The sequence below is a fragment of the Corvus hawaiiensis genome, chromosome 16 (genome assembly GCF_020740725.1).
Source record: "Corvus hawaiiensis isolate bCorHaw1 chromosome 16, bCorHaw1.pri.cur, whole genome shotgun sequence".
NCBI classification, from domain to species: Eukaryota; Metazoa; Chordata; class Aves; order Passeriformes; family Corvidae; genus Corvus; species Corvus hawaiiensis.
Window position 1 is genome coordinate 3,678,965 of NC_063228.1, and position 15,144 is coordinate 3,694,108.

The 15,144-nt window shown below is 47.7% G+C and overlaps 1 protein-coding gene across 1 annotated transcript in view; it reads right to left on the reverse strand.

Moving 5' to 3' along the window:
- ADAP1 (ArfGAP with dual PH domains 1) overlaps positions 1-15,144 on the reverse strand; it is a 50,645-nt gene that overhangs the window by 34,846 nt on the left and 655 nt on the right. The window contains exons 2-3 of the mRNA XM_048320510.1: positions 5,415-5,545; positions 3,831-3,922 (exon numbers count right to left, since the gene is read on the reverse strand). Of these exons, the coding sequence (XP_048176467.1) occupies positions 3,831-3,922; positions 5,415-5,545 (223 nt within the window). The remainder of the gene's footprint in view (positions 1-3,830; positions 3,923-5,414; positions 5,546-15,144) is intronic.

A 15,144-nucleotide genomic window follows, 5' to 3' on the forward strand; every position in this document is an offset into this window, starting at 1 on the left:
GGAATCAATATGAATTAACAGGTTTACAAGCTAACAGCAAAGAGAATATTAACAAGGAGAGAAAACCCCATGGCTGGTCAGGATTGAAGGACTGGGCAGATCTCAGCACTTGGGTGACTCTAAGAATTCCCGAGGCTGAGTGCCCAGTGTGAGCCACCACAGGAGGCTCCACCACTTGGGAATGAATTGATGAGCAGCCACTCCAAGTGGCCACAATGCAGCACCTCAAACTTCACACCCAAGACATGAGGCACTTCTGAAAGCTGTGAACGTAAAATGTGAAAACACTTATTAAGAAGTAGAAGCCAGTTTTACCCCTCTGGACATTATGTAATAAAGTTTTTACATCTATAAAGTTTTTATTATCTATAAATTACTGGCCAAAAGAGGTGACAGAGGAAGAGGTGAGAAGTTTGCACCCCTGACTGCCACTGTGCCCCATGCATAGGAGAGGAGGGGGCCACGCTGACCTTCATACACCAGACGGAGGAGATGGGCTTGGTAGCTCCTCTACCAAATTTACCAAACCTTAAATTATCAAAAAAAAAAAAAATCCAGAGGATCTACCAGGCAATTTTCTCTCTGCACATCTTAATCAATACAAAAAGCCACTTCAGCTAATAACTGTTGTTCTTTAGATGAGAACATGGATGACTCCTCAAGATGTGAGCCTCTCTCTGACTGATGTCTCATCTCGTTCCAGATAAGACAACCACCCAGCACAACTCATGCCATCTCATTCTGCCCCATTTTTCTGTGCTGACAGTCAGTACACCGAAGTGTTCTCCACGAGGAGCAGATGTAGCTCCCACTTATCCGAGCACGGGGAGAGGAGCGGAGCAATGCACTGCAGCTCACAGGCAGTCCCGCAGGATGAGGCTCTGCATTCCCAAATCAAGCAACAGAAAACGATGGTAGGTGCTGGGCAGGGACAGGGATGTACTTCCAGTTCTGCAAAAGCCCAGTAAGAGATTATCTCACTTTCTTCTATCAGTCTTCAGCCCAGTAAAAGACTGAATAAAGCCTTTTTCCTTTGCTTTTACTCGAGAGTGATGCTATCCCTGCTGCTCAGTGGTGACTCAAAACTCGGCCATGTGCTTACAATGTATCTGCCCCAGAAAAGGCGGGTTTGCAGCTCTCCAGCTGCTGCTGTGGTCTTCCAAGCTGGGCCATGACCACTCGTGACCATCCAAAGAGCGGTTTTGTGGTTTAAATTCCTCGCCCAAAGCTCTTTGGGCCAACACTGCGGTGGTGTAGGAACATCCCAGAGTCTGGGACTCATTTCACTGTTAGGGACTCCCCAGAGGTACAGGAGCTGGCTGCTCTGGTCACTGTCTCTGGGGCACGGGTCAAGGTGCTGGCAGACAGACAGAAAATGAGAGGAAAGGACAGAAGAGGATGTTTGGGGTTTTTTTTTTTTTTTTTTGGTTGGGTAATTTATTTTGTCTATGAACAGCTGGTAAACTTTCCCTGGGCAATTCCAGAGCACCCCTCCAACTTCTCTAACCTTTTCCAAGTGTCATGCAGAAGAAGAAAGCCACAATGAGGTTTCTGAAGGATACAGAAGCCAAATGCACCAGGCAAACACCACGAATTTCCCAAGGAGCCAACCACAACATTGTAGGCAAGAAGAAAAAAGAACAAGCTGGCGCTGCAGCACGTCTTCTGTCTTGCCCTGAACTTCACAATTCTTCATGCAACCAAAGCAGAGGGATTCCAGAAGCAGCATTATAAAATTAAGAAGCTTCAAATGAACAAACAGCTTTGTTATGGCTTGTCAGCATCCTGCTGTGCCGAGGGCAGCTCCCACAGCCTGCCCAGGCACTGCAGCTGTCCAGCATGTGCTGCTGTTGGAATTAGAAGCACCAAAACCTCTTGATGCTGCAGAACGTGGCTGGAATCATTGCCAGTGCTGGATGGAGGTGTCATCCACGGCGATGCTTCCCAGGGCTGTGAGCTGGGAACGACTCATGCTGTTGCAGTGACTGGACTGCAGCGAGGCGGGGAAACAGCTAAATATATATTCCTGTAAAAAGCAGCACTCCCCTGCACTTGTTTAGCATGCGTCTGTGGAGAGGCACAGAGAGCCCTGAACTAGAGAAAGAAAAACACAACCTGGCATAGCATCCTTGAGACACTCCCAGGGTGTGATGTGCCCACAGCTGCTGATCCTGCAGCAGTGTCAGGACATTGTCTGCTCCTGTGAGAGGTCACATCCGTCCCATCACGTCCTGCTGTTACGGAAGGGACCCAGCAATGCTGGCCCAGAGAGCCCCTGCAAGAGCAGAGCTCCAGGCTGAGCACAGGAATCAGGCCATGCAGGCTGGTAATTGTCCCAGTGCAGAACAGGCACAAGCTGGGACCAGAAAAGGGTAGAAATTATTCTTCCAGCTGCTCTCAGGAAGACTGGCCTTGCCTCATCCTCCCAATGAATCAATAAATAACCAAAAAGAAACAACAACAAAAAAATCCTTTCAATCTCCTGCTGCAGCTCCTCACAGGTTCCCAGCCCAGCACCGTGCCGCTCCACCAGCCATGGGGACGGGCTGTGGATGGAGTGGCTGCCCCAGCAGGGTCCCTGTGAGCGCAGACAGCCCTGGCAGGGCTGTGGCTGGAGCCGAGCCACCGCCTGGCAGAGCTCCCCGGAGTGACACGGCTCTGCAGGATGGAGGGAGGGAACAGCACAGCGCTAGAGCTGAGCCAAGGAGGCCAAACCACCGAGCACAGACACTCCTGCCAGCCCCACAGCAGCAGGAATGGAAATGCTCATGGTCTCCAAGCTGCCTGAGAGCAGGAGCAGCTCCTGCTGTCCCTCAGGCAGACCCCTGCAAGGAGAGCTGGCTGTGATTAGCACCCAGAGCTCAGCACATGCCAAGCTGGAGGGACCTGCCCAGCTCCCTGCCAGCACGAGCTCTGCACCCCTCAGGCAGGGATGGGGCACGGAAAAGAACCAGGACTCTGCTCCTGAGTATCAGACAGGCAGCATCTAACTGAACTTAACTGAGACTCAGGAGTAAGCAAAATCAAAATCTCCTAGAATTGTGTTTCTCCTACCAATCCTGCTTCTCCAACCCCAACATGACAAGCACATACCAGTCTCAAGATGGCACAGACAAACTGCTGGGATTCTGGAGCTCAGAACACTCCATAAATGGGTGCTTTTTTCTTGTCAGGCCAGGCAGCTCCACTCACACAAAGATACAAAACCACCCTGGTACACAGCAGGATTGGACCCTAAAAACCAAATTCAGTTCATCTCCTGGCACCCTGGATGGCACAGCACGTCCTGGCTGCTCAGCTTCTTGCTCTACAAAGTCCACCCCACCTTACTAGAGAGGTTTACTCTACACTGTATGGGAGATACCACCTTTTACCTGCCTTTGTGGAGGAGATTATTTGTCAATAGATTAAAAAACCCTAACAACACAAACCCCCAGGATTTTTGCATTACAAGCAACCCAGCATCTCACACAGCAGATCAGCAAGTTCTGCTTTGATGCAGGAGGGGGATTTGAAAAGACAGAGGAAATCAATGGGTAGAAATTGGCATTCTTGTAGCTTTAGAAACTTGGAAGAGTCTGGGGAACAGACAAACTATTGACTCCTCTGCATCATCTCAACTGTACTTATTAAATAAGATCCCACGCGCAGCATAAACTCTACCACATGTGTGCAGAAGGAAAAGCATTTTCAGGGCCTTTTATAAATGAAACTTCCATTGTGGCTAAAAAAAGAAAAAAAGGAAAGTATTATGCTAAAACTAAAGTATTACAGAGGCTGCAGCTGCACAAACAAATAAATGCTGTTTACCAGCAGAGGTATTTACTTACTGGCAGTCAAGATACGTTGGTTTATAATAAAATGGTGGCATTTTAGATTCATATTTTGCTTTTGCTACATTGTTTCCATTCGAGGCCATAAACTGTAAAAAGAGAAAAAACAGAAAGAATTAAACAAATGTTAACAGTATTTTCCTTTAATTCTCTTTTGCTTCTACAGAGCAGTAAAATTATTGGGAAGGGGGGACCTGTTCTCTTACTGAGAGGTTTGCCCAGGACTGTGCACAGTAAGGTTGCTGTAAAAACTGTGCCTGCAAACCAGGGCTCCCAAATCAATATTGATTATTATTGCAGGGATCCTACAGCTTAAAACGATGCTGAGGACATGTCCCAGTCCCACCTGCATGACCTCCACAGGAGCAGGGGGCAGCACAGAGCGGCATTTCCACCTCACAGCCATGGAATCAGATGGGAATGAGGTAACCAGAGGGCAAACCCTCACACTGCTTTTAGTCTCCGTGAGCTACAGCTCCAGCAAGGTGATAGCCTCTGACAACACATCCTGTGCTTTGGATCACATCACTCGTGCCAAAAGGATGATTTCGTTTTTGCAAAGTCATTCCAGCTACCTCAGAAAGGAGCTTGAAGTGATAGACAAATAAATAAATAAACAAACAAACAAGTAAAGGTTCTATCTGCCTTGACAGCCCTCCTTTCCAATAAATAAATATATAATGTTTCTGTCTAGACTGACAGCCCTCCGTTTCTTCTCATCTTGTACACAAATGGCTAGTTGAGAACTCAGCAAAGAAAATTACTTATTTCCTTATCCATATATTTTATTTATTGAAATTCACTTTATAAGTGTAAAAACCCCATTCTTTTCCAGGCAGCCATGCTAAATACATTTTGTTTCGTGTCAAATGCCAAGCATACAAACGTAACAAGCAGCCAAGCTTTTTTTTATTATTGTCATGGTTTTGAATTTCTCACATTCACATATTCAATCTATTCCCCCCAAAAAATATCAGGGAAGGAAATACCCAAGCAACACTAATGCCTATTCTTCCCATAAAACACACAACTCTATGATGTGCAGCCTTCAGAAAAACCTCAGCCCTACACATAGAAGAAAGAAATCAATGACTGGTGGAGTCCTTCGTGCCTTTAAAGACACCAGTAGTCAAAGTAGAAAGGTTTCCTGGGTGCCTTTAGCAGCACCACCCAAATCTAGGCAGGTGTGGGGCATAAATTGGGATAATTTACATTGTGGTTCAGCTTTTCAAGATGTGAGTTTAAGAGGAACAAAGCCAGAAATAGCTGAGCTGGGCAGGGGTGGTAGACCAGAGGTCTAGTCTAGGCTAGAGATATCGTAAGATAAAAGAGAAGACAATTCATTAAAATCAGTAATTTCCACACACTGTTTCACTGATTTTTTCATAGGGCTGGGGGAAACCCTCACAAGTTCTTCACAGAATGGGTGTTCTATTTCAACCAGCATCATGGGCCTCACTCCCACAGTCAGGAATTATCTAGACACGCTTTCTGAAATCACATTTGTTGGGGCACCTCTAGAAAGGGCTCCAAAGGGAAGAGCCCAAACTCCCTGCTGCTCCCAGCCCCAGGTGCACGTACCTCCACTTGGGCATCATCCCAGTCGTCCAAGCGCACCGACTTCACCTTGCTGACCTGGGGAATATTGCGGTGGATTCCTGAACAGTTCAAGCAGATGAAGATCCCAAGGCTGTGGGATGCCCAGTCCGGGTCTGGAAGCAAGAAGGAAAGAGGGAATTGCACTTGACTGATCTTTTGGATTCAGGGCAGGACAGGGCATGGCAGAGGAGTTCAGTAGACACCAGGTCTGGTGTCCCTGATTCTAAAGGCATCAGATAAATACAGAAGGGAAGTAGATGTTTAGATTGAAAGGAATACAAATTAAACTAACAATTAACAGATCTGCAATCCCCAGTGCAGCTGTTATTCACAAAAATCCCAATATACAGACAACTGCATGTGCCCAAGTCCTCCATAACTCACTCCATGCTCACATGAAGAGGAGAGGGGAATATCCATCTTTCATGAGGAAATTCCACCCAAACACTGCATGGAACAGAAATCACACCAGCTCAGGGAAACCGTTATGCTGCTCCCTTTTTATTTATTTATTACATGTGCTCCACACAGAGACTTTCCTCCCACAGCTGCAGCTCCCAGCAGCCCAGCCCTCCATGCCAGGAGGTTTCCAGCCCTTGCCTTAATGGAAAAATGCTGCCAGTGGCAGCTCTGTACTTTCTCTGAGCAAAACCACGCACTGTTTACAACCCCGGGCTGACATCTCACACAAAGCACTTTAAAGACGAGTCCCTTGCCTCCAAATTCCTTCTTGGGAGAGGCACTGCCTGAAGCAGGGAGACAGAGGGACATCCAGCAGTGTCCCTGGCACTGCCTCGCCAGTAGCCCAATACAGGGATCTTTGTTTGAACTCCGACTGGCAAATGTCAACGCCTGCGGATCCAGCTGCACCCCGGCAGAAAGAGCTTCACTGCAGGTCACCCGGTCAGACCCTGATCCTCCACCCTCCCCAAACCCACAGGGCTGGGAGCCCCTCGGCCAACCCATGACATCAGGCTGTCGAGGGGTAAGGGCAGGTCTTCCCTTCTCGCAGCCCCTCGTCATCCGTTTATTCCCCCACAGTAATTACACCAAACCCTCACTCCCCACAGCACAGCAATCATTTATTAAAGGCCAGGGAATGTGCTTTCTCCTCCTTATCCATATTTAATGCTCTGGCTGTGTCAGTGCAGGGAGCAGGCTGGCATGGGGCAGCTCAGCTCCTGAGGGGTAACCAGGGGCTGCCACCAGCCCTGCCCGCAGGGACAGCCACCAGCCTCCCCCAGCACACCCTGGGGAAGACCAATTCAGTTCTCCAGAGGTGGCTCTGCTCAGATGAAAGCCCCAGCGCTAGATGAGGATTCTCATCAGACACAGCTGAGTGCCCACGTGGGAGAGAGGAGCAAATTCCCAAGCTGATACAAGTCCCATCAGCCACCAGCAGACACAAAGGTAGTTTTTTTCACATGATCTCCTATCCTCATGCGAGACCCCAGTGACTACAACTCAAGCCTGGGAAATATAAAACCAGTCAGGTTGATCTAAGGGCCTGCTGCTGCCCACCCTGCTCCTTCCACAAGCACTGGGTGCCTCAGCTACACACCCCATCCCAGCTCACACACCCCACTTACTCCAACCTCAGAGATTGTGGCCAGTTATTGGGCTGCAGGCTGGCAGAAAGAATCAAGAGTTTTGGATGCTCAGGCACTTTCTGTGCTCTAATTCATCGTTTTGTCCCCTGCCATCTCCAAACACGTTTGTAATAAAAGTCTGGGACCCTCCAAAATTCCTGCCACAAGAACATCCCAAGGTTCAGCACTGCTGAAAGGTCCCAAAGGGTGCAAGTCAGGCAAGGTGAAAGCACCAGGGTCTCGTGTTCAAACACCCATCACTGACGTTCATGCAGAGGATCAGATACACGGAATGGTGAGGGGGTCCAGAGACAGAGCCGTGGCAGAGGAGGAAGCTGTGGCAGCAAAGTTTGGAGTTGGGTCCCTGTGCCCAGCACAGCTACTCCAGGATAACTGAGCTTCAATCCTTCTCAGAGTCATGAGATCTGATCAAAGCACTGCCCAACCCAGGGAAATGGGTATCAAAGTATGCACTGGCCAATAAAACAGCTTTTATTGGGAGTCCCAATGCCTCTTTAATGTTACCAGATTTATCTTAGGCATGTGGGTGGATTTCTTCCTGTTGTTTACAACTTGGTGGACTCAGGCTTCCAAAGTCCTCTCCAAGAGGTAAACCCTCCCCTGCCTGCACTGCTGTGTGTGACAGGACCAGGAGACAGCACACCTTCCTCCAGCCTGGATGAGGACACGTTCTGCTGGAGGAACACGCTGCAAGAAGATCCTGGCAGAGACTGCAGCTCCAGTGGCCACCAGGTCAGCTCATACCCAAGTTGTCTATTCTTGACACAGGCAAACAGCACCTCAAGCAACAGGTTTCAGTCTCACCTGGGCTTTAAGGCATTCTCACAACAACAACAAGATCTTCTTCAGGCCAGACTCTTAAACACTTCCCCCCTGCTCCACATCACGTCAAGCCTTGTCTAACTAAGAAAACAAAAGCTGGATTATCTCACAGGGTACATACACACACCTGTATCACATCACATACACAGGGCCACCCGTGTGTGGCTGCCAGAAGGTGACAACAGTCCTTCACAGGAGCAGACACAACGGGGTCAGTGGTGACCCAGCCTTGGAAGGGATGTTCCCAGTTTGTTCAATAAACCACAGCCAGTAGCTATCTCCTCCTGGTCACCTTCCTTTCAGCATTTCCCCTCCAAATCCATGTCCATCCAACACCACCAACATCCCTCACGGCAAATTTCGAGGAGCACCATGACAGAGCTGCACATTTCACCTGCCCCACCAGACCCAACCCCAGCCACTCACATCTCTGCCAGGTATTAATAGCAACTTCCTCCTCACTGCTCTTCTGGTTTTAGAAATATGTCTCTCGTGTGGTGAGGGTGGGTGGGAGAGCTGTAGATGCTCGGCTGGTTGTGTGCTGCTCTCCTGTCACAGCCCAGAACTACCCACATTTGGCAACTGGGTTTAGTGCCAAAGGGAACACCAGGCAGGAGGAGCGTTCAAAGGCTTCAGGCACTGACCTAGCGCCATCCAAAAATCGCTGGGTAGTGAAAACCCCCAGAACCAACTGATTGACCAGGGCAAGTCCCTCTGAAATGTCACCGTAACCATAATTTGAGATTTCTCATGGCTCTTGCTCTCCCAGCTGAGGACATCTAACAGAAAGCAAGGCAGCCCAAACCTTTCCCAGGCTTTAGCTGAAAGCCAAAAGGAATTTCTAAGCATCATCTGAACAAACCAGAGGATTACAGAGCCACATGAGCCCTCGGGCTCGTGCTTCCCTGTGACCTCCCTGTGTCACAGCTCTGTGGACAGGAAGCAGGGGGTGGAGGATTCCCCAACTCTGGCTTCTGGAGGGCTCTGCCAACACTGCTTCCCCTTCTCCCACACTCATGACACCATTTTTGAAGAAACCCAGCAAGGAGACTGCCACACCCACACGTCTTCTGCAGGGACTGGTGACAGACCCCAGGCAGGCGTTGCCAGCCAGGGCCAGCACCCACTGCTGCAGGAATGCTTCTGCAAAGCCTTTTAAAGGGTTTGGGGTTGGCAGTGGCTGCGTTGCTTCCCAAACACATCACAGTCCCTCTCTCCTGCTCTCCAGCACAAATTCTCAGCTCAGGGACACGGTGGATAATGCCAGTGATCCCCAACCTCGGCTTAGCACAGACTCCAACCCTTCAAATGACTGCACCAGAGATAAGACAACATCTTATCAAACATGGAAATAAATTTTCCTAAGTGTCTTCACACCAAACAGTGAATTCTGGGGCAGCATCATTAGATTAGTGAGCCAGTAACCCCAGGCTGCACAGCTGGCAAGCTGAGCTTCCCACAGATAAGTGAAGTCCACCTTGCTGCTGGACACTTCAACAGCTAGAACACGTTCTCCTATGCTGGACATTACTGAGAGTTCAGTAATTTTATTATTCTGTCTGGGCACGTTCCAAAAAGGTGCACTGAAATGGTAATGTGTCATAATCTGGGCTTTCTGGGCGTTGCTCAAAAAAGATAATTTTTTTTTCCTAAGCCTCCAGAATTTTGAGCAAACAGCAGTGAAGCCTAATGAAAACTCCCCAGCACGCCTAAGTTCCACACAAATTACTTTATTCCATTATTTCAAGCCAAAAGGAATAAAAATGAACGAGGAACAACGGGAACATTAAACCAAACACACTGTTTTAAGTGCAGAAAGACTCATCCTGAACGACTGATTCCAGCTCTAAAAGGCTTTCACTGCCCAGTGTGGTAGAGATTCCTGTAACTTATAAACAGATTATAATGACTTTCAAAATAAAGATGTGAGTCAGCTTCATTTTAAAAATTAAACAAAACAAAGAAAGCTAAACTAAACTCAGGAGAAGGGCACTGGGCTGGTATTTTCCCATCTCACTCATCTGAAAGCAAAGGCATAGCCAGAGATTAGAGAAGCACCCAAAACAAAACTAAAACATTTTGGCAACACAGCTAAATTCAGAAACTTCACCCAGCCCTTTTTGTCACCACAATCCTCAGGAAAACCCAGCACAGTGAACCATGAACTCTGCAGCTTGAACCCAGCGTTCCTGAACTTAGGAAAAAACAAAAAAAATGAAGGCTAGACACAGAAAATATTATGGAAGAAAAACCAGCATAAGACACAGGACAACTTATAGAAACCAAAGAGATTGGAAGCTGGATGCTAATGGAATTTTTTTTAATAAAGAATCAGTATTTCCTGTATCCAGAAAAAAGCCATGGAGTTCCAGTTTGAAAATCCCTAGATGCCATCAATCCAAGTAAAATCCCATGAAGTAGAGCAGCAACAGGCTCGAAGTAGACAAGAGCAAAAACTCAAAAGTCCCAAAATTTGGATGTTCCTGCTCCACCTTCTGCCTTAAACTACATTTATCACTACTTACAGCACAATATTGATGACCAAGGCAAACATCTGAGGCCAATGCACAGCAACACACCCTCAACACATCCCTCAGCACACGAATGATGGCATGACCCTTAACAAGCTGCCCTGCTGCATCCCTGCCACATCAGCTGGGCAGGAGCTGCTCTACGGCTGGGATGCAGATTCAGTGGATTTTCCTGAACCCTCTCCTGTTTGAGGTGATAAAGATACCTCTCCAGGCAGGCAAAACCTTTTTCACCCTGCACAAGAAGTGTAATTCATCGATACTGGGTAGAATCACAGGGATTTTAGTGCAATCCACACAAGCACAAAGCCTTTCTGCTTGCTGCTCAGCTGCTGCTGATTTCCTCCATGCCTTAGACAGAGAACCTCGTGTTCAGCACTGAAGTTCTGTAGCTATTTACTCTGGGGAAGGATTAGGAGGCTAATAAACAGACCCTGGTCATGCATGTTGAAAAGTAACAATAAAAGAGTTAACGCTGAAGTCAAACAGCCTCCCACCAACACTCCTCTCTAAGTAGGAAAATTTTTCAGTGAAGGCACTAAACTTGCCAAGGTCTTTTAATTCAGCTGGCAGGTCCCAGCAGCCCCCTCTCGCTGTCTGCAGCCCACGATTGTGCTGCAGCCCAGGCACCAGGATCAGACAAAAAACACCATCACATTAAACCTCCTTTGTTTCAAAAAGCCCTTTTTCCTGCAGAAAGTGGCATTGAGCTAAACACAACTGCTGTGGGATTTTTTTTTTTTTCCTTCTTACCCCTGTTCTTATGCCCAGGGAGAAGGGCTGGCAAATTCCCAGGGACACAAAAAAAAAAAAAAAAAAAAAAAAAAGGGGAAAAAATTCAGTATTTGAGAGGACAATGGAGGTGCGGGAACAAGTTTCCACTTCGAGCTGGAAGATGAAAAGCCCGTTTCACTCCATTAGAGCAGCAGAGCTCGGGAACAGCTTTCCAGTGGGAGGCAGTGGGGGCAAGAGAGGGAAGGAGCTGCGAGCAGAGCCCGTCGCTCCCCGAGGGGATGGGCAGAGGCGCTGCAGATGGCAGCACTTGGCAGGACCCGAGGACTCAGTCCCCTTCCTGATCTGGGTTTTTAGGACCAGCGGTTGGATGGGGGAAGGAGAGGCTGAGATCAAACCGGTGCTCTCCTCAGTCCTGAGCAAACCAAGCCATCCCCAGTGCTCAGGCGTTTCCCTCTAATCACCACCCTCACTCGGTGACATCCAGGGAACAGAAAAACTTCACCTGCTGTAGAACTGAGAAGGGAAAGGTGTTTACAACCACCTCAGCCAGCACCAGCCACCCACGGGCTTTGAGATGCACTGTTAACACCAGAACACCAGATCTGCTCGGCTCCCCAGCACAAAGCTCCAATTCCAGACTCCCCTCCAGCGTGTGCCTTCTGCTCTTCTTCCATCCTTCATCCCCTCTGGGCCTGAGGCACCGAGGCCGATGTTACCCAGGATCCATGTCCCAATAATCCATCCCAAATGAGAAAGATAAAATGATAACAAGCCATGTAAACTGCTGCTGGAGGGTTTAAAGTGCGGGATTGCTTTGATGGGATTTCCATTTCTGTCTTCAGAGCCTCTCTGTCCTCCTACAATGTAAAATGATTCTCACTCCATGGAAACACAAGCCTAAGACATAGAAAAATAGAGTAAAGAGGAAAATACTCAAGGTCTTGTTATGCCCTGAGATAACCATCCGTCTCATGATGTGAGGAAAGATTGCCTGAGACAAAGAATCATTTAGGAAAAGAAAAGGCTGAACTGCCACATTAGTCTTGAAGAAAAAAAGATTATTCTAATGCACAGAGAGCCATTACACACCAGCAATTCAGTAACATTGCTTGGTTTTGCACTTAAGACTGCATTTACCATGCTGTCTTCACTGAGAAAGCACAGCTTTAAACCCACAAAAAACACAACACCCAGGACACAGAAGTGTGTAATTACAGAGGACCCAAAGCCCCAGCTAATGACTTTATTAGTGGCTCCTACCCCAGAACTCAGTCCCGAAGATGTAACCAAGGCAGTCTCATTATGCATTACAGATCGATGACATTTTTGAAACTGAAAAATCTTTTCTTTGCAATTTCAGGTTTTATAAAAATGCAATTAATAAAAACCTAACTAGAAACTTTAAAAAAAATTACAAACACAAAAAGCCTGCAAGTGAGAAATGTAACCTCTCCGTTATTTTACACTCTGATTTTCGCTTTCTACTTTAGCATCCTTTCTGCATTCCCAGCTGTCATGGCCCCTGTAAGACTGTTCCCTCCACCTGAGACATCCCTCAAAATCTCTTTGGAAGCTCTGGTTTTGCAGAAGAGATTTTTTTTGCCAGACATATACACAGGTCCTGGGGAAGACCCAGCTCTGACCTTCCTGAGCACCACACTCAATACCCCATTCCACCCAGCTGCAAGTTTCCTGTGCACAGACCAGGGAAACACATCTTGAACAGAGCAGCCCTACAGGGCTTGGCCACTTCAATAATCCTCAGTCATGATTAAGTGGCAAATTCTGGCCCAGCCTCAGGCAAGCAGCAGGTTGTGCCCAGGTCTCCCCAAGGAGATGGGATGATCCTGCAGGGGATGAAGTTATTTACCCAGCCCAGGAGGAACAGCCTCCCCCGATGCCCCCCGTCCACCCCCAACTTTGATTTTTATATGGTCACAGCTTAGCCCAATGATGCCATGCTGAGAGCTCCTCTGCACCAGGAACCCAGGGATTTGTGATAGGACACAGAATACCTGGGACAAGCTGTGGCTTCAGGGCTCTGGCTGCTGAGCCTCTCCCATATGCCAAAACAGTAACAAAAGGAAATAACCCTTTTTGACAGCAGGGAACAAAAAAACCCCAAACTTTCACTGACTGGTTGATTTCTCAAATAAACATTTCCAAAAGAAAAAGACAACCCAGCTGGCTTCCACATACACAAATTAAAGTGACTAACAGAGAATTTTCCCCTGTTACATTTCCAACCCATCCTATTCTTTGTTATGAGCTAAATGGCTACCTCCTATCATGGATCCTGTACTAACAGGGTATTTCAGGGAATGGCACTCACCCACCTGAGAAACAGCAATAACAAATCAGGCATCCTGCTCTTTGGCTTTCCCCCAGCTGTACCAGATCAGCCCTATGATGATACTCAGGTGTGGGAAAGCACAACTCTGCACTGCTTTCCTCATTCTTCTGTTCATTCCTCACCCTCTCTTCTTTCCTTCTCACTCCATTTTCTCTTTGACACTTTTCCAGTGTCAGCTGCCCACCTGGTTCCAGCTGCCACCTATCTTTCTGTGCATCCCCCTTCTCAGCAAAGAACATTCTTGCACCCCTTTTCTGGAGGCTCTCTGGATACTTTTCCTGTCTCTCCTGCATTACCTCATCCCCAGAAAGACCTGGCCTGCCACACCTGCCCAGAATGAGTAACTGAATCCAGGCTGGGTATTTTCTATACTACCTACAGACATAAGTTAATATCTTATGTTAAGTAGCCCAGGGCATCTCAAGTTTATTGTCACTCCCAGGCACACGAGCACATTACAGCACCATGAATAGCTCTCATTTGCCAAAGAAACTGAAGCAAAGTAGGAACTAAAGAAATTGGGTTGATGAACAGGGAGCTGGTCCTACACAAGTAATGCCATGAGAGACCAGAAGAGGCTGAACGATATTAATATAGCACATCCTGACTTACAAAAGACACTGGCCCAAATTCTCCTCTCTGACTTTCAGATTCACTAAGACATCTCTGTATGCAAATGTCATCAAAACCAAAGTATGCTTTTGTTGTTTTACAGCCCTTTTATTCAAAAGGTGCCTTTAACAACAACCCTCCTTCTCTGATGTGAGCTATTTTATTGACCTACAGCTTCATCTCCACCCTGGTGATGCTGAGAAACTTCCCATTTTGCCTGGGGGCTTTACGTTCTATACCCACAGGGTGAGGGAGAATCACCCCACGGATCTGAATGGCCCAGGTTTGTAAAGTTTTCTCCAGGAAAGAATAATTTAGGCAGATACCCACTCGGAGAGCCCAAGCTGTGCTCAGCAAGACACCTCCGAGGTGGGCTGCTACAGTCAGACAGCAACAGCCGGCAGCAGATGGGTGGGAGCAGGCAGAGCAGCGCGGCGCTGCAAAGCCGTTCACGCTGTGCCGAAAGTTCTTTGTCCTTTCCAGCTGGGTATCGGAGGACACAACGCATCCGAAAGTGAACTGCAGTGTCCTGGGATGCAGATTAGGGATACAAAACCACTGGTAATGGTACGAGCTGGATAGCGGTATCCAATAGATCTTGACATCCTCAACAAATCAATAGCTGGGAAAATATGGCTCAGATGAAGTGTTGGGTTTTTCTTTAACCTATAGAATGACAGAGGCTGAGAAGGGACATCCTTTCTATACACCTCCTCAGGGCCATCCTGCTCAAGCTAATACAAATTTAGGTTTTTCTATATGGTGGGGGTTTTGTTTGGGTTTTTTTTTGTTGTTTTTTTTTTTTAAAGGAAAGTTACTTGCTCGGCAATTTTTTTAAGGTTATTCTCAAAGACAGATCCCACCACCCCATGCAGACTCTGCTCAGCAAGAGCATCACGGCCCGACCCCAAAAATTCACCATCCAAAGGGCGAAGAAGACATTCCCAGCCCAGATTTTCTCCCCTCCGCACACGAAGACGTCTACAGACATTCCAGCCCCGCTCCCTGCGCAGCTCAGGCACCCATCGATGGCAGCTGGGCAAAGGTTG